At 39.5% G+C, this 19890-nt stretch overlaps 1 protein-coding gene across 13 annotated transcripts in view; it reads left to right on the top strand.

Annotated features, from left to right (window-relative positions):
- The window catches only part of DLGAP2 (DLG associated protein 2), a 432244-nt gene that overhangs the window by 319013 nt on the left and 93341 nt on the right, over positions 1-19890 (top strand). For 11 of the 13 annotated variants that reach the window (XM_088530583.1, XM_088530594.1, XM_088530590.1 and 8 more), the window contains one exon: positions 8703-8768. The exons of the other annotated variants lie outside the window; for them this stretch is intronic. In XM_088530583.1, coding sequence (XP_088386709.1) covers positions 8703-8768 — 66 coding nt within the window. The remainder of the gene's footprint in view (positions 1-8702; positions 8769-19890) is intronic. 13 annotated transcript variants of the gene reach the window in all.

The raw sequence follows: 19890 nt of genomic DNA on the forward strand, positions 1-19890 counted from the left end.
GAGAATGATGGAAGAAGTCAAATGAGAGATCAGGATTTGCATTACAACAGCACTGAGAGGTGGTGGAGGTCATGAGCAATCACTAGAGAAGAGAGTGAGTTCGAGGGATCAATTTGAAGCACTGATGATAACTATTGGGAAAACATAGGACAGTGAGGCACCCAAGTCCTTCAGCCCATTAGGATTGCTGCAGTGCCCTGACTCAGTCTGTGAAGAAGCCTTCTCTTGGATATTGCTATTTTTTCAGAAGGAAAAATAGCTCGTTTAAAAGATACCTTTCTTCCCCATCTGCTTAAATTGCCAAAGAAGCTGCACATTATATCTTATGTAATTGTCATATTTATCATATTTACCAAATTAAAACTGTTTTAATTTAAAATAAAATAAAATAAAATAAAATAAAATAAAATAAAATAAAATAAAATAAAAATAAAATAAAATAAAAACCAGTCACACTATCCCAGCATTTACATGTTCAGAGAAATCCTCACCAAAATTGGCTTGGATTTTACAAAATGTAAATGAACATATTTGAGCTCTCCTTCTGCTCCCATTTCCTCCGTCTGTGTTCAGGACAACCCATGCTCATCCCTTCTCTGGTAATACAGAGCTTCGTCATCCGGTGTCAAAGGGCCTCCCTAAGGGCTTACACAGCTGCAACTACTGATAGCTAATTTCAGTTTTCACTGGAACTGCAGACTGTGCCCTCATTCCCCAGCAGGGTCAAAGTTTTTTCGCACTATATTTCTCCTACTTTGGTAAACCAGTGATTACAGTGACTCATCATATATCCCAGATCATGCTGACAAATTCAGTGGTCCTCTAATGTTAAAAGATCCTATTTATTGAGCATCTGAAAAATAGAGATTGTACTCTAAGTAAATGAATATTCCTGTGGACCTTTAGCACTACTGTAAAACAAAGTTGTTAAAAACAGCATGCCATGACCTGCTAGTAATAACCATTGTAGTTTCTGTCTTTCTTACCAAACAGCACAGTAGGGACATATTGTTTCTCTAGTTTTAAGCTGAAAACTGAAAGGTGACAAAACGCATATTGTTCAGTCAAGCATAATTTAACATATTTTTTATTTAAGAAGAGCATCTTAAAGATATGCTTTTTTTTTCCTTCTAAGTATACTAAAAAGACTAATTACTTCTACATTTTCTTCTTAAAATATCTGTTCCTTTTTCCATGCTTATGCACAATATGGGAAGAAATGGATGAGATACCTACGTCTACTCAGTGAGACAATGATGCTGGATTCTCCCTTCACAGACCAGGGAGAGACAGGATATTTTATTACTAATAGTACTGGTACTTATTTACTAGTTGGTTTATTACCGGTAGTATTAGGAATGGTGCCATCTCAAGTTTTTGACTTTTTCCTTTCTCACTACTTTCCTTACTCACTCCTTTCTCACTACTGAACTATGCTTTATAATTTTACTGGAATTCATCCTCGTTTTAGTCTCTCGTAAGTACTTTTTTCATGTAATTTCTTCAGGTATTTTAATAGACTGTTTTACCACCCTGGCACCAAAATGAAGTCTCAACAGCTGTGCAAAATCATTCAGACTGAATTCCTGACCTGCATTTTCTATTTACTCTCTGGCAAGACCCAAGATTGACTTCTTGGAGCACCTCAGGTGTCCGCTGTGAAGGCAGCTGCCTGTTTGTCCAAGAATGTCACAGTGGATAGAAGATAAATGCATAGAAAAGGCTGCTGTCATCTTCTACCTAGGGGGAAAAAGAAGGACAGATGCTGAAAAACTGTCAGGGAGAGCAGATTTTGCTCAGATAGCCAGAAGTCTTTGGCTTACTGAGTAAGGGTCATTATTCACAAACATTAGCTAATATAGTCTTTAATTTTCCCAGTCTTTTTAATATAAAAGATTTGGGATTTCTCTCACAGATCCTGAAAAGCTATAAAAGGTATAAATGGCTCATTGAGAAGCTTGACTGAATCTTTCAGCTGTGAAAAATCAAGGAAGAAAGGGCTTTTAGGAATTTCCTTGGCTGTTTGAAGCGCACAATCCCACAGAGCCATGTCTGAATGCAGTGTGCTGTTGCAGGCTGTCTCTTTTTGCTGGCAGACTTTCGTTAAGTTTGATAAGGAAAGAAGCAGCTATTTCAGCAGGCTAGTCATTTGTATTCCAGAATGACTGCAAAATGAATCTACTCTAGCACTCTTCAACATTATTCAACACCTTTTACATTTATTGCTTGAAGGAGAACAAGTAAGGGGGAGAACTTGCAGGTGTCTGGGGTAAAATGGATGAGGAAGCTCAGAAGGGTTTCCAAGGAATGAGGCGATGCAGGAAAAGGCTGGAAAAGGCTGCTCTGGGAAACCAGAGCCCTTTAGGATGATCACCACAGCATTGCTAAGGCAACCCGGATTTTGTGGATGCCTTTCAGCTGCCAATAGCTGAGAGGGGAGAGCTGGTGCTGCCAAGACCAAGAGGACCCCCTGGCAGTATTGATGATCCCCCACAGTATATTTCGTTTTACACTTTTTTTTTTTTCAGAGATAGGACCCTAGGGACACAGCCAGCTTCCTCTGCATGATTTAAAATGCTATGTGCCTGGCCTTCTCCAAGAGCTGAGGCCTGGGTTCACAGACAAGGAACCATGTTATACAAAAGTGGACAGAGAGGATGAAAGCAGGAGACCAGAATTTCCTCAGTTCTGCTCTTCTGGAGGCAGTGTTGTTTGTCTGCTTTTAGCAGTCCTGGTGGTAACCTGAGTGAAGCAAAATCTTGGGTTTCTTCAATATTTATTAGAAAAATATATAAAAGAAATGTTCTGGTGTAAGAGGAAAGCTAAAGAAATTGTCTCTCTTGGGTGCAACTTAAAATGAATAATGAATACTCTGAGTTATAAAATGGGCGGGTGAAAATATTAAGGAAAAATAGAAAACAATGTAGGGAACAACACCATGCCACTGGGAAAAGCCCATGCACTGGAAAAACCCATATCACAAAGCTTTTTTCATTTCTGACTGCTGTATGTGGAAATGATGTAGCAGAACAGCAAACATGTACAGAGAAGGGTGCTGAGAGGTTTAGCATGGCCTCCCCATGATAAAAAACTGTATAGATTCTTCAGTTTGGAAAGGAGAAGACAGAGGCAGGGATATGATAGAGGTCTACATAGTTGAAAACAATTTAGACAAATCAACTAGGAATCAGTTATTTTTGACAACAGAAGAAATACGGGCACCTAATTACATTATCAGGCATCCTGATAAACAAAACAAAACAAAAGGAAATTCTTTTCAAATAATGTATAATTAAATTGTGAGGCACATCATTGGCACAGGATGCTGTAGAGGCCATCAGTATAAATGGGCTCAGGGAAGATTAGATGAATCCATAGAGGATTGATGCACTGGTGGCTGTTTAAAAAAAAAAAAGTCAAAATTAAACTTCCATCTCAGGAAGTCCCTTAAGTGCCATTTGCAGGGAGCTGGAAAGGTATGCCAGGCAGAGATGATTCAATCTGTGTATTTGTCCTGTACCCATCCATGTTCATCCCCACAACTTCCACTTCGGGCCAGTGCTAGAGCCAGCACACAGGGATAGATAGGTCTTTGTTGGAGCTATCAGGGACGTTTTTTCTGCATGTATAGAAGTAATTGTGAGAACAGAAAGGAGGTAGTAGCTGGAGAAATAAAAGAAGATTAATTAAATAATATCGTCTTAGCATTAATGCTTTACTGCTATGCTTTTCAGACAGGTCTCTTGCAAAGGAAACCTCAATAACCTTAAATCTTCTAATATCATCTTTAATTTCTACTTCAATCAGAATTTACCCACCCTTCTGTGCTTCTGTGTATTTATTGCTTATCATCATGCCATCAAAACACGGCACAAGAATATTCTACTATTCCACAGTACTGCCACCTAGACTACATTTGCAGTAGTAAATTACAGAGCCAAGAAAAAGGTTTAAGAAATTTGATTATTTATAATTTTTGTTACAGAGGTCCTCGGCTTAGGTTTGACCTTGGCCAACTAATCTTCACCCCCTCAAACAATTCCCATGCTTGATTTGGGAATTAGCATTATTGGGACCGTTCCCACTGACAGTTTGGCTGCAGCCAGCCTGTTCCAGAGGGCATGACAAGACCATGTTGGCCTCATGGCCAGAGTAGCCCCTCTCTGTGCCTAATTTACAGTGTGGATGTAGCAGTGCTGATCGGATGAGAACTCTTGCAGATCGGGTGAAAAGAAGAAAAAAAAAAAGAGTAGGTCACACAAGTGGCCTTGGCCTCCTGGGGCCACTGGCAGTTAGCTCTCCCCCAGGCAGGATGGGGGGCCGTGGTGGGGCCCAGGCCCGCATGTGTTTGGTGGTTGCTCCCAGATGAGGATCAGCACACTAGCTTTTCTCCGGGTTGCATGTCACACAGCAGATGGGGAGATCTTCAGGTAGGGCCAAAGATCACCTACAGGAGAACACTTTAATTGGAAAGCAGGCAAATGGACTTCAAGACAGAGAGACTGGATTTCAGGATCCCCACAGTTTCCTCCCTTTTTACCCACTATGATTTCTAGTCTCGAAGAGGCAGTTTGGTTTTCTCTGATCATGGAGTGATATGGTGAGAGCCTTGTATCCGTACTCTGGACACATTTTGTGCTTGGTAATTATGTGATCAAATAAAGTTGCACCTGCTGTTTAATCCAGACATTTTAGTGCCTGTGTTTTCTTTCATCTGTTGTCAGAGTTAATACGCCAGGTGCTATATAAGACACAAATAAAAGAACAACAGCTACCCTAGGGAGCTTACAGACTAAAAGAAAAACACACATATGGGCAAAATGCAGTGGGAGGTCCAGAAGAGGCTGCTCATAAATAAATTAAAATCCAATAAACTGAGAAGTTCAATATCGTTTTTAGTTCACTTTCACTCAGCTGTTGCAATGGAGCAGGCAGTTAGCTGATTATAACTCTTGCTGGTGTGAACCTTTTGAAGGATGAGAGCAACAGGTCCACTGAGATCAGGGGCTGTTTTGTGGATGGATGGGTCATTGAAGTGGGACTAGGAGATGGAAACAGTGTACCCGCCTATTATAGGCTGAACAAATGGGTAAGAAATGAGGGCCAGCATAAAGGCATATCTTGGTGCAAGACTTTGAAGGTGAGGGGAAAGCATTTAAACTGACATATCTAACTCAAAGAACAGATCAAGAGGTTAAAACTGAGGTGATAAAATCTGATGGATAGATGAGGTAGTTATCAAGCAGAGGAAAAGCAGCAATGCCAGATGGCTTCTGTGCAGTGACTGTCAAAATGCTCACTTAGACCACAGGAAAACAGTAGGGAGCAGGAAAGAAGAGAGTACCTCCATTAGCCTGTACAGGCATTTCACTTACCTGATCCAGAACATAAAGTTCATATCCCACTGATGCCTCAATCTAGTGCCAAGCCCAGCTCAGACAATGTGAAAATTGATCCCAAAGTTTAGCTCGCCTTTATCCAAGGTGTAATGCTGTGGCCATCCGTGGTTTTATTTTGGCCTTGCATTGGGCTCTAATCTATCCCCTGTGCAAGGAAAATCTGGGTAGAAGGCATCAGGCTACCTCTGTGCTTGTTAACACATTGAAACCCTATAGATGTAGTAGCCTCAGAGCTGGATGAGCACTCTGGATTTGTCATGCTGGTTCCAGCTCAGCAGCCTCTCCTGGTATTTTCAAGCTTAAGTCTGGACTTTAGCTGAAAAAGCTTCTTATCTGAGTCTGAATATGATCTGAGCATTCTTGCCCTGGAATACATAACAAATCTTTCAAATTTTAAAAAGGAAAGGGAGATATTAGATGCAAATGACAGTTTGCATAATTTGTCCATTATGAATATCAGAGCTTTATCATACTACATGTACAGCTTCCACAGAAGCAGACATCTGCATTTTTGAAGACCAGCATTTATTGTGACTAGTTTTGATGTTTATCTAGACTAGTGACAGAGTAGTTTGAGGGATTTTAGCTAGTAGTTTTTTGCCCGTTCCGCAGGCTGTGTGTTGTCTACATTATTTAGATCCTTAAATTGTAAATCATCCTGTTTTCACAATCTCACCTTTAATTGCACTTCATTGCCCATCAAAACATTGCATAATGAATCTACCATTTTCCTGTTACATCTACTGGTGGGAAACTTCCTACCAGTGGAGCCACCTTGGGCTATGGAAAAGCTGAAATACTATAGAGCTATGAGACAGAGGAGGTCAATGATGTAACGGTGCCAGTGCAAGTATTTTATGTCACTTTAATTTTAGCGTGCACGGAAATTCTGTGATGAGCTGCCTGGCTTAATTACCATGAGATATGAAGGTTATTGCTCTGCTCATGAATGAAAAATATGCTTTTCATTTCTGTGGTCAATACAAAAATGATAATTCCCAGGAAAATTGTAGGCTGAACAAACAAAGACCATGTATGCCTGTTGTTGTAGAAGAAATATGACTTTGAAGTACATCTCAACCTCAAACAAAGAGTCACTGAGACTCTGGATTAATTTATGCTTCATAAGTGGAGGATACAAAATTTGGATCGCTGAAAGGGCTGAAGGAAGTGACATGCCTTTTGAAAAGACTGTCTAAACAATGGACTAGTGATGTGAATAGACATAAAATATAAAGAAATAATAATTCTTTGTGCTTAGGAGGCAAGCTAATCACTAAGAGCTACTCATATCCCGCATTGCAGATTCATAAATCAAATCTATCACATGAGAATTTTAAATTACTCTGAAACACTTGCAATTGACCCTATTCAAAATAGACTATAGCTCTTTTGCAGAATGGTAATTCTAACTTTTTTACGCTCTTTCTAGATTTTTATAGACAACAGCCTCACTGACATTAACTAATGTGTTCATGTAGGGTAGCTATGAGAAAAAAAAAAGAATTGTAATTGTAATTTTACAACTGGATAATTGAGACAAGAAGAGATTACTGAATTGTCCAAGTTGACACGGGAATCTTATGGCAAAGTCAGAACCTGACTCATGAATCAAGTTACATGGCCTTTTTTTTTTCTATCTCAAACACACAAACACCTTAGAGATTTAGTGTATTTTAGTTTATCCCTAAAACCTTAGCCTATTTTGAGGAAGGATCTGTGAGAATAATGCCAGCTTCTTGCGAAGGAGAAATCATTTTATGCATTTTATTTTCTACAGATAATTTTATAAATGTTTTTGCGCACATGTACATTATGTAACTTTGGAATAACTTAATAGATTCCTTTTCAGAAATACAAGACTACTGTTTCAGTGTAAGGCCTTACGTTAAGAAGGTATCAGTAACATCTCCAAACTATTTACATGCATCTAAAGGCTGCTTCAGAACATTTTTTGCTGTGTCTTCCTCTTAATTCATTATTCCTATGCAGCAAAATTAGAGGCTCCACATATGAGTTATACAATATAGGCAGATCATGTGGGCAAAGTCTCCATGGAAACTGCCTAATTTGTGCTTTTACTTAGAGTTGTCCATTACCTCTCCAAATGAAATTTAATTTGAATTCATATGACAGTCATTTTTAAAATTGTGTATGACCACTTAACTAGATCTCTGGGAGGCTGTATTTTAGCAGAGTGAGTTTGCTTAACAAGTGAGTTGTTTATAAACAAGATGTTTACTTGGCAGCTCAGCTCAGCTTTTCTAGATATCTTTACATACTCAGGACTTGTTTTCTATGCAGTATCTGTGCTATACTATCCTTTGCTTTCAGTTCTTAACCTCAGGAAGTGTCAAACCAGGAATGATTGTTTGAGAGCATCTACACGAGTATATTCAATCATTTCACTTGCTGTGAGATAATTGGAAAGAAATCCTAGTACAATAAAAAGTGCAACCAAGACGAAGGAATATACAAAATGCATATATTTGTTAAATGGGGCATTCAAACAGGCAAAATGCTGTCTGTTGCAGGCTGAATTACAAAAAGCAGCTTCTCTGACACAGTGATCGAGTTACTCAAAAGAAGAATTTAGGTTCTTCAAATGTCTGAGAATGTCTGCCCTAGTTTAACTCCTCTAAGTTATTTGGAAGTCACTGGTCTTCAGTCACACACAGCAAGAACATGGTCTGCAATTCTTGATTTTGTCTTTCTCACATGCAGTGAGAGACTATGGATCTCTCCACTCTTTCACTCCTTCTGAGGGAGCTGCATGTGGTAAGCAAGTGTACAACATGAGGCTCTATATACTCAAACAACTTCCATTTGGCTGAGACACAAGGAGAAATGAAGATTAGGGCAAAAATATAGAAGACAAAGTAAAAAATTAGTTAATTAATTAATTAATTATAAAGCATCTTATCATGTACGTATATGAAACACTGTAATATTTTGTGTCCTTGTGTATGTATTGTCAAGCCATTCCATGTGACAAAGCAAGACTGAAAAAAATGATGTAAAATATGTTAAAAAAAAAGCATTTATGAGCATAAAGACACTAGCAAGATGAAAAAGAGTGGTAAAATTAAAAAAAAAATGTATTCACAAAAGGCTAGGAAGAAAAGAAATAACAAGTGGCAAAATATTGCAAATAACAGCACCTGCCCTACAGCATCACAGTATCAGGGATACTGAATGGTAAGAGGCATCACTGGGTGAATTTGAAAACTAGTGGGAAGCTTATGTCTGGGTATACATAAATAACAGAGTTATTAAATAGCTACTTTGTTTCTGTCTTTTCAGAAGAAGAGGGTGGCGATCTGCTCAAGTCGGGCTTCAGTTTCCCAGGCTCGCCAGAGGAGGAGCTAGGTACAGACACCGTCTCGCAGATACCTCGTACTGCTGCGCACGCAGGGGCTGGGTGCAGCGTGGTGGGATGAGGCAGGAGGCTCAGGGCTTCAGCCTTCCTCCACTTGCAAAGCCCAGACCAAGCAGGGCACCAGGCCGTGCTAAGGAGAGTGGCCAAAAAAGCCCCGAACCCTTCCAGCCCTTCCAAGAAACTCTTGCCTGCTGTATCAGCTTAGAGAATCTCAAGTGAAAGGCATCAGATACTGGTTTCACCTTGGCAACCCAGAATCTGAAAGAGGGGATTCAAGGAAATTACCAACTTTCCCTCTTTTGTCTTTTCCAGCGTAACAGTTTTGGAGGGAGTTTCCAATGCTGCCCTCTAACTTAAAGAAAAAAACAACAGAAGGGAAAAGAAACCAGAAATTCATATAGCCAATGAGTGAAATTTTAATACCTCTGTCTCCCAAAGCTATTAGTAAAAGGTCCCACTGGCTTCAGTTTAGCCAGATTTATACCTTTTAGACTGTACAAAATTGAATTTCTTTTCTTGGAATTTCATATTCAGATTGTCACTGTTTTATGTGAAATCCATCAAAATTTTGTTTTATGTGTGATTTCTTTTGTGTGTTCTTTTTTGGGGGGGGAAGAGAAATATGAAAAATGATTTATGTGTGTTTTCTAGTTCAAGCTGCCTTTATTCAAGGTAAGGTTATTTATAAATTAGCATCATTTTTTTTTGTTTTGTTTTGTTTTGTTTTTCTTATACAAATGCTCAAGTTAATAGATTGTAACAGTTTATTTTGTGTTATTATGGATATTTTTGTATTTTGGCAGGAATATTATAAACTTCTACATTGACCTTCAGGTTGCACATTGATAGGAAGATAAATCATAGTTGCTATATTAAGGGGAAAAAAAGGAAAACAAAACAGTTTGAACAAAGAGCATGAATTCAGGCAGGGGATGTCGTTGTATTTAAATCATATCTCAGAAAAGACTTTTCTAACGCAACCGGTGTGGCCATGACTCAATTACACTCAAGTCAGGAGATTCTCTAAACCCTAATTGTAAGGATACCTGTATCATGTTTGTCTAATGGATATTAAAAACTGAGAGGATGAAATCTAGGGGATAGGTTCAGAATATGAGACTGAAGGATGTGTTATGGAAGAGACTGGAGATCCTCTAGTAAGGATTACAAACTTTGCAGTTTCTGCCGTCATTCTGCTTCACTTTTAGCAATGTAGGAGGGATGATATAATCAGACATGAAGTTCCCTTGGGATCCCAGAAATAAATGCTATGGAGGGGTCAATGAATGAGCTGCTTCTTGGACATTTGTTAGTTTTTGCCTTGCTCCTCTGTAGTACAGAGTTCAGTTACCTTGGGCAAAATTCATCTCATCTTCTGCAGAAAAGTAGTTCAGATTTAGATGTCTACACTGTAGATGTCTAGATTTCCTGTAAAGTCAATGTAGAGTGATAGACATTTCTAGGACATAGGATCTGACCTACTTTAGAAGCCTAACTTAGGGTGAGATAAATTAAGTTCTAGAAATATGTCAAAGTTGTTTTACTTACATTTGGTTGAGAAGGAACCCCTGCAAGATTTTTGAGGACAGAGCAAATCATGTATAGGACAATGGCAGCATATATTGTGCTCCAGTAACTACAGGCATAATGGAGCTGCATATGAAATAGGCAATCGAGGATCAATGCAAACATATATGCTAAACTGATCAATCATCCAGCACCCTGATTGTGAAAAAGCTGCAGGATTTTTCAACAGAAATGAGGAACAGGGAAACCAATAACAAGAATAAAGTCTCAACAACAATACAAAGAAACTAAGCTGTTTAGTAAACATCACGTTTCTAGACAGAGGACAGAACAAAAGATAATATGCTAAAGGCAGGGAAAGATCTATTCTTCTTCTTAAATTTTGGGTGCCTATTGGAATCATCCAAAAACAAATACTAAACCTCCCTATATGATGAATGGAAATAATTTTCTTTTTTCCAGAAGAAAATCCTACCAACTTGTCTGTCAAACTTCAGATGGTCAAAGTAGGTGGACTAGATCCCATCCATTATGTCAAAACATATGACATCTGCTTTGTAGCATATAAAACATATTCTGCTTTATAGAGAATCATGGTAATAGAGTGATTACAATAGGGTGCACTATGGAAGAGGGAAATTGTGAAAATATCTTTGAAAGATTTGGGACAGTCAGATATTAGGTTCAGTGTAGACAAACTATAGTGACCACTGTACTAGTGATGCTAGTGATACCAGTAATCGGCTACTAGTGACTCTATGGATAGCTGCAACCTCTGTGTCCATCTGTCCGACTGTCCCATGATGTTGTGGGCCTTTACTTGAAGACTTGAGTTCAAATCCATGATCTGAACATGGATGTGAATGTCAATCTTCCATATCTTATGTTATTGCCCAAGATAAATGCTATTACATCTGTTTCAGTCTCCACTTTTTCCTGCTATAGTACATATATAAAGTTAGGTATTCATTGAAGAGAAACCTGAATCTGGATGGATGGTCTGGTCACTGCATTATAAAACTGGGCTCTATCTCCTTCTGTCCCAGACACTATTTAATTATTTTCTATGAGCCGCAATAGCAATCTGAGGAAGAAATACATGGTAGAGGTATATCTCTGGTAGAGATACCTGTTCTTGAAATCCCTCAGAAAGGGCTTTCCTTGAGACGTACAAGTTCTAATAATTGCCCCAAGTAAAGGCAGAGCAGAGATTACATTCTTTAAGGTAGCTGTAACTGCTGGCCCATTCATTATTTTAGTCTCTCATGCTTGCTCACCTTCCCAAGGCACTTCCAGCTGCAGTCTCTCTGGTATTGAAAGATCTCTGGCTCCAGGCCCCTATTTATAAAATGGGTTTAATATTTCCTGTTGAGGTTTCAGGGCTTAGATGGGAATTAATTAATGTTTGTGCAGTATTTCACCAGGGTAAAAGTGCTGAATAATCACTAAATAATATTATTAATACAATGATCCACTACCTTAATTGGGAAAAGGTATCAAGAGACAGGACTGATCTCAATTCTGTTGCATTATTGATTCTGTAAAAGTACTCAGTTAATAGAGGCAGAAATGCAATGGATTCTTTTAAAAAAGCTTACGCAAGCATGCACAATTAGTCTATGCTCAAGAACAATATTTCATAGTTTTTCCATTACGATTTGTTTAAGAGATCAGAGTGGTAAGTATTTTCACAGTTACAAGATTCACACTCTTCCCTTGATCTGCAACAACAAGTCCTGTTCTTTTCACTAGGAATGTATAAAATGAACACAAAGGTAGCAGGGCATGGTAATAAGAGCAAGAGGTCTGACATGCTGCACGATCTCAAGCAGCTCCCGCTAAGTCTCTGAACCTGGAAATTGGAGTTCTGAAAGTTTTCTTCCATCTAGTAGTTGCAATAATTGGACAATGTAACCTATTAGGGAATAAGCCTTCTGCACTGTACAGAGTGGAAACTCCTAACAAACAGCCCTTTTTCCTTTAGGCATGTGTGGGGCAGAGCAACAATTTGCTTTGCATGTCAAAAAAGAATAGTATAATCTTACCAAGAGACATATGGGAAATGTGCCATGCTTAAATGTTACTGGAATAAAAGAAGAGAAACATTTGAACAGGGATGAGTTGAACTTTTCCTTTAAGACTGATATTAATAAGTAATGCATACACAGAGCAAATACAGAAAAACAGATTGTTGACAAATTATTTTGATTCCTTTCTGTAGGTAAGAAAGGCATCAATTTCAAATGAGTTGAATACTTGACAACTTTTTGTGTGAGGCAGAGAGTGTCAGAGAACTTGCACTTAAAAGCTTTTCCTTTGATAAATAACTGTTTTTTTTCTTCAAGAAAGGGAAGGATATTGAGCTGTTGTGAGGGAAAGGGCTGCGGTTACTAATAATGTTATTAGCCTGCCCCAATTGCAAAGTAAACTGTGAGGGAGTTTAAGGGCACGTTACAAAATGTTTTTTTTTTTCTTCACAGTTATTGAAGGCATGCTTTTGATTAATTGGTACCGTTCAAGTGTCAGAGACTGGCTCATGGTTATTCAATCACTTTCGATTGCACGATCATGCTTTTATGACCTCAAGTGTTGGGAAGGAGAAAGGACATAGTCCTTCCTGAAATTAAAAAATAAATAAAGACCTGACTTTCCAGTTCATCTGCCTTTCTACCTAATCATCTAGCCTTTCTCAGTGCAGCCAGTATCTCAACACTTATTGCACTCAGCAACTCCATAGCATGGGCATGACTTCAAGAAATTTTCCCAAGCGCAGACAAGAGAGACCAAGCCTCGACCCACCTTCCCTCAGTGCATCCAGTGGTGGTGGGCTATTAACAGGCACAGTACCAAATATTTTATCTTAAAGATTTTTCTAAGCAGAATATAAGCCCAGAAGCTGAATGTTTCCCTGCTTTTCAACACTCAGAGATACAGAAGTTCTTTCATTCCTACAGTATGGAAAACTGAGGCAGGGATATCTTGTAAGAGATATTCAAAAGGCTAATTTGAACCTAGAGAAGCAAGGTTTTGTTTTTCCTAGACAGCAGAGGCAACCGAGCCTGTGAGAGCCCTTTGCCATCATTTCCCAGGGCCTTACGCTGGAATTCATGGCCGGTCAGGAGATCTTGAGTGACGGTATCCCAAGTTAGTGCCCTAGCTACTGGACTGTCCTTCTTCCATGCAATAAAAATACACAGACAGATGGTCCAGTACACAAAGAACTAATTTAAACTCACAAGTGGTTTTAAAAACTCAAAGAAGTCTCTTTATCATATTTGCTAATTGTGACTAGCTGGACAGTATTGGAGGGGGAAAAAAAAAAAAAGAAAAGGCTTTTTTTTTCTGCAAAGATTTAGCATACTTCTAAATAATTTCACTTGAAGTTCTTCCTTGTGCCTATATTGCAGTGTAGAAGTATACCGATAAAATGGTTGGGAGCACAGAAAATGTCAATGGAATAATGGACCATTTTTTCAGAAAACCAATTTGAAGTTAAAATTCCTTATAGTTATGCTTGAGAGCTGATTCTGTGAATTACTCATTCGATCATAGAGCAAAATTATGTCATGTGGACTGACCATCCTATATAAACATACTAAATGTCCAGCATTTTAATTATAAGCTATTGGTAACAAGGGCTTACTAACAATCTGTGGAGCTGAAGATATCTGTAAAAATTAAGCACCTCATAATGTCAGATAACTCTGCAAAAATCCCATTAGGCCCAAGGTCAATTCATAAACCGGGAAAGATATTTGTAGGATATAAGATTAATCAAATAGGTTATTTGTTATGAATTATTCATCTATTTCCACTACAGAATACAAAAGGGTTTATGCATTAATTTCTTTGGCAAGAAGCAAAATATTTTTGGTCCAAACCATTCATGCATTCTGATCTGACTGTGTAGCTGAGGAGGCTCCTAAGTTCAGGTGGACAGGAAATGTGTTTCTTCCAATTTGATAAACCTTGCCAGACCGTTAGACCATATCTTGAAATACTGACTTCACTGTCTGCACTAGAACCATTCCAAGGAAGAAAGAGAAGTGGGAAAAAGTTGAAAAAGCTTGAGCTGATTCACACTTGGGTTGCAGGATGCTAGCAAAGGAGAGACTTAGTTCTCTTTCTCTTTCTCCCATGTCCCAGTGATCTCCTCAGAGCCAGAGGGACCAACTTAGCTGACCCCACTCATCGGAGCTCACCTTCTTCACCAAGAGTTTTCAGTGTATTGTTTCCTCTGAAAGGGATAAAACGTGCAGCCTTTAAATTGTCATGATAGGCAGCTTAACTGATGTGCCTTAGGAAGCACGTTACTGTGCCCTGCCACCCATGTCCCCTGTCGACTGCTGAGCCCTATCTAGAGAAAGGCAGCTTGTAGGGCAGAGCTAGAGGGCTGCAGGTACGTACAGCATGGCAGTACATGACCAAGGCTGCCTCTCACAGTGTCAACAACAGTGCCTCACTTGTTCAGCTTATCTTCTGAGGGGATTTGCACCGGTTTAACTACAGCAGGATAAGTACCAGCAAATATTGCAAGTATGATCCAGACTTCTGAGTACAGCTGTAACCTTTCGTCATGACTTCACTTTGCAATTCTGTTTCTTCTCTTTTTACAAAGTTGTTCTCTTCATGCATAATCAGAGAGCAGTATAAGATGATGCCCTGTCTCAGGCTTGCCATGGGTGTGCAGTATTTGCACTTGCCTCACTTCCCGAGGGCAGGGTTCATAACCTGGCCCTTCGCTGCCACGCGGGAAATCTGGGAGCTGTTGGTTGCAGGAAAAGGCAATGAATATTTGCAGTGTTTCTCACTGAGGCAAAATTGAGCTGTCAGACAAGCAGAAAAGAGACAGCACCCTGATTTGAAAAATTCCCGGTCTGTAGGTTATGGAAAGAGGGAGGTTATCTGCCTGTTCCTATGGCAACAGGTTTGAAAGAGAACTTGTCACCAGACTGCCATTTCTTCCTGCACCCCCTGGAAAACCAGGAGGAGACCTCCTCCATCCCAGTGGGTTGAGCTGAGCAGCAAAGTTCACCAAACAACGACCAAGCAGCAAGAGGTGGCACCAAGGGCGCGCAGCCGAGCAGATAGCGATGAATTCCACAAAGCAGAGGAAATAATTGTTTTGAATCAGAGCAAGGCTGAAACTTTGAAATTTGGGGTGAATCAAAAGGCTCCAAAGAACTGAGGCTGAAGCAAACAAACATCAAACTGTTTTCTTCAATTTTCACAACAGCAGTATTGATTTTTTCTTTAAAGGAAAGAAAAGTGATTATGAAGTAGAATAGGATTTTAAGCAGAAGTCATTAGTTTTGTGTCTGTAATCAATGCTTTTGAAAGTTAATTTTCAAGATGCTTTTCCCCACAAAGAACACTTTACAAAATGAGCAAAATCTTTGAAATATCTTGGAGTAGCCATATACACAATTTTTAGGAATTAATAAAAGTGGTTTAGAAGAGTTACATGATATTTTTTTTTCTTTGGTTATAGTAATATTAGTTCTTGCAGTTCCTAAATTGGCACATGACTTGAAATAGTGAAAGAGATTCCCTCCCTTCCTAAACTGGTCCATTAAAACTGATATTGACAGTTGATACAGTTGACCTGTCATCTTCTCAATACCCTCTTTATTCCCCATAGTGGAATGCATTGATGAAAATTACTTTCAGTGTTACATCGGATGGTAAATCACTGATACACCATCATAAATAAAGGGGAAATCAAGAAGACTTTCAGAAGTAATGAGCAAAAAAATCGAAAAAGATGTTCAGAAATATCAACATTATTTCTTATGTTTTATTTTCAGTTAATAAAGTAGTTCTTATTAGGAAAGTCATTTCCAGGTGAGGGAGATTCAGTAGTTTCATTTAGTTATGAAACTAAATGTAAATGGTTTGTATCCTTGGGCTAACTGGTGAAATCAGTGGCAGTACTTTGGCAGGATTAGCTCCACCCCTTGGTTCCATCTTCTTCCTGATTTTGGGATATTTCCACTGATTTATCCAGGCTTTCAGCACATTTACTTCAGTCAGGCATGAAATGTTTTTTCATAATATACCCTATGGATTGGAGACTATCCCCTTCAAGTGACAACAGGACTTGTCAATAAAGTTACTAAGAAGATTTTGCAGAAACATTTAGGATTAACGGCAGCCCAAGTGAAGTTAATAAGAGATTTGTCATTGCCTTCAGTGTGAGTAGCATTCCTGAATGTGTAGATTCCTGAATACCTCTGAGCTTGACTGTCCCATTGCTTTGGCTCTCTCTAATTGCTGAGTTGCCTGGTAAACACATAGTCAGATTCTCTCCTGAGAAAAGGGTTGTACTTTTAATTATGCTGAGGGATACTGATTCTCTCCTGCATTTGACCTAATAACTGCAAGCTGCAAAATTTTCTCCTCTGGGAAAAATAATCTGTAAAAGCAGGTACAACAAGGGAAAAAAAAAAAAAAAGGTTTAGTAGCATTGGGATGTCTTTTCTAGCCTGCATTGGGAAGCGTTATAAGTTTCTTATATTTTTTTCAAAGATACTCACATAGTGAAGCCCTGGCTGACTTCATACACCTGCATTTCTTCAGAAGATTACAGGAAATAGCTTACGTGTTGGTTAGATTAGGTCAGTCGAGTTCTGATACTTTATATTTTTGTCAAAAGCTTCACTGATCACACGGATTCTGGGATAAAACGTTAGCCACAAATCAATCCGTGGACTTACCTCTGTCATCGCGCTGCTGCAAAGGTGCACAGTGGCGATGCACTTTGAACTTGGAAAGCAGCATGAAGGGCTGTGTGTTACATGCCAGGCAATACCAGGACATTGCCCACTTTGAGCTGCTGGAAACTAATCCCACCTCCCCCGATGACTCCCTGGCCACAGCTTTTCCTGACAGCCATACATTTGTGCTCCTTTTCTCTGAAGGCATCCTGATTTGTACCCTGAAAGTTGCCCCAGCTCCCTCGTAGCAAACCCCCTTCTCCCTGCTGAGCAAGGTTTCTGTCTGCACCACTATATGTCTGACCAGGCTTATTTATCTGGGAGATAAATCCGTTGGGATGGCGGGTTGACAATCTGCTATGCTCTATTTCAAAGACGGATGGAGCTGGCTAAAAGAAGCTCTTCTGCTGACAGATTGTCACGAGTAGAACAGTCTTGGCTTGAGGAATGTCACTTAATTTATTGTCTGTTAACACAAACTTTTAATCACCAACTCAGGTCTTAAGAAGCACAGAGGATATAAACAGTCAGACAGGCACCTGGGGAGACATCTTCCCTCCCCTTACCCTAGAGTAGCTTCACCTTGCACCTCTCCTCCTTCTTCCAAGTCTCCTCATCTTCCCTTCCCATGATGAGGTGAGGGGTGGCCAGCTGGGCTCAGGGCTCGGGGTTTCTGCCCATTGCTCCTGGCTTCTTTTTGATCATCTGCCCCAGCATGGGCCTCTCCCAGGGCCGCAGTCCCTCAAGGTGTTCCCATCCGACGTGGGTCCCTGCACCATGGCCACATTCCCTCAGGGTGCCCATGGCTGATGTGGGTCCACCACAGCCACAGTCCCTTGCTTGTGCATGCCCCACATGCATCTTAGCACCATGGCCACATTCCATCAGAATGTCTCTGCCCCTTATTCCTTCCTTTGAGTTTTCCAGCTTTCCTCCAAATTGGTGTGCTCTGGCCACCAATTCTGCTCCAGGAACAGAATTTACAGGTTCCTTTTTTTTTTTTTTTTTTTCTGACAAAGGAGCCACACAGGCTTTATCTTATCCTTGGACACTACTCTGGACTATGTGGTCCCACTGAATTAAACATTCGGCCAGGTTTAGCATTAGGTGTTTGTTTCATGTCTTCTCCCTGACTTCAGATATTTATGATGTAGCTTTCTGCATCTAAAGCTGTCATATCCAGCTTCCCCTGTTGTCAGCAGAGAAAAATAAGCTCTTGAAGGGTGGTATTCATCCGACATTTTTTAGACATACTTCAGCATAAGATGAATCACACGAGTTTCGCACACTCCAAAATAAAGCTGCATCCAGGCTGCCTATTGATAATTGTCATTGGCCTGTTTTTTTTCCCAAATTATGCAAGTGAATGGTTTGGAAGAGACTTGCTTTCACAGTATGAACCTACGATGCCAGCAGGCTTCCTGTCCGGACTCACCCCATCCTCTAACCCAGCTCAGCCTGCTGGTGTAACTCAGCCATAGGTGTCTACCCCAAGGATCCTGAGCAGGCAGAGGTATTTATTTGTGTTAGGTGCCTAAGTGTCAGAGCAAGCCTGGGATTCAAAAGTTTACTCTCTCACCATGGACATGTAGCTGCTGGGGTTTAGTTGCTCAGAACTGCCAGTGTTTCTCCTTTGACTGCACAGGGAGAAATTCCTGACCATAAATACCTTGTTGTGGTCGGCTCCAGAGAGCCAATTACATATTTCAGAAGGGTTGCTCCCCCTCATAGTTTAATATTTCAAGCAACCAGCTTGAGATTAGAGTGTAGTTGTTTAGTGTGATGCTTTTTCTGGGACATTGGGTAGGAAGAATTTGCAGACAGGCAGTGCTGTATGCAGTGCAACCACATTCAGTCCGTGTAACAGAAGGTACAAAGCATCTTCTACAACTGGACATTAAAATCAGGTAGTCACCAACTCCCTGGATTTTTATGTAAATTTTATATAAAGTGTTAAAATGATAAATAAACAAGTTGGAAATCTCGTGAAACCCGTTTAAGGCACTTCTAGAATTTCTTCCTTCCAGTTGGCAGGTTAGTAATTCTTCTCAATGTGTGAAAATGTTCTCTTTCAAAGTTAGAATTAAATAGAGAAAAAAAATAAAACAAATTAATGAAGAAAAAATGTTCATCTAATACTGGCTGCTGCAGTCCTTGGGCAAGTACAGCCCCAGCTAAAATATTCTATTTGTTTATTTTTAAAATTTAATATGCACTTATTTTGATTAATATCCTTGTTGTTATGATACTTAATGTTTAGAGGTGGGTTGTGAGCATATTTCTCCATGATGCACTGCAGTGCTAATTATACTGAAACAGCACAGTGCAAAAACCTGCTTTTCTGTACCACATCTTTTTCCAAGCTAGGTGTCTTTTTAGCACTGTATGGCATTGACAATCCAAAGAGTTCTTTCTTCTCCAGTGAAAACAGTGCAAATATTTCAGCTGTGTAAGCAATTAGTGTACTGCTTTGTTAGATGTGTAGCTGCCCTGCATCTCTTTGTCCTGTGACTGACTTCCTGGTTTTAGCTTATCTTCTCAGAAACATCCTGAAGGAAGTCCCCTGAACAATAACAACAAAGAAAAGTGCATTTAAAAACTGCTTATATACTAATTTTTCTTTTTTTTTGGTGCAAGCTCTGCCATGTACTGAAAAAAGGCACAGAAATATTAGAAGTGAATATCTACTAAATCTGTAGCCTGATTACAGAAATATTTACAAAGGACTTGTAATGTTAAAGCAATTTAAATTAATTTCTCAGTGAAAACAAAGGGTTTTGCAAAAGAAAAAAAAATGAGAAAAGATGCACAATTTAGTTGTTCCAGGAATTACTGTTATTTAATGCTCCTGAAGCTTGTTTTCAATACA

Source organism: Tinamus guttatus, unplaced genomic scaffold, assembly GCF_059628265.1.
Source record: "Tinamus guttatus ecotype Peru unplaced genomic scaffold, ASM5962826v1 Tinamus_guttatus_pri_ptg000383l, whole genome shotgun sequence".
In the NCBI taxonomy this organism is placed as follows: domain Eukaryota; kingdom Metazoa; phylum Chordata; class Aves; order Tinamiformes; family Tinamidae; genus Tinamus; species Tinamus guttatus.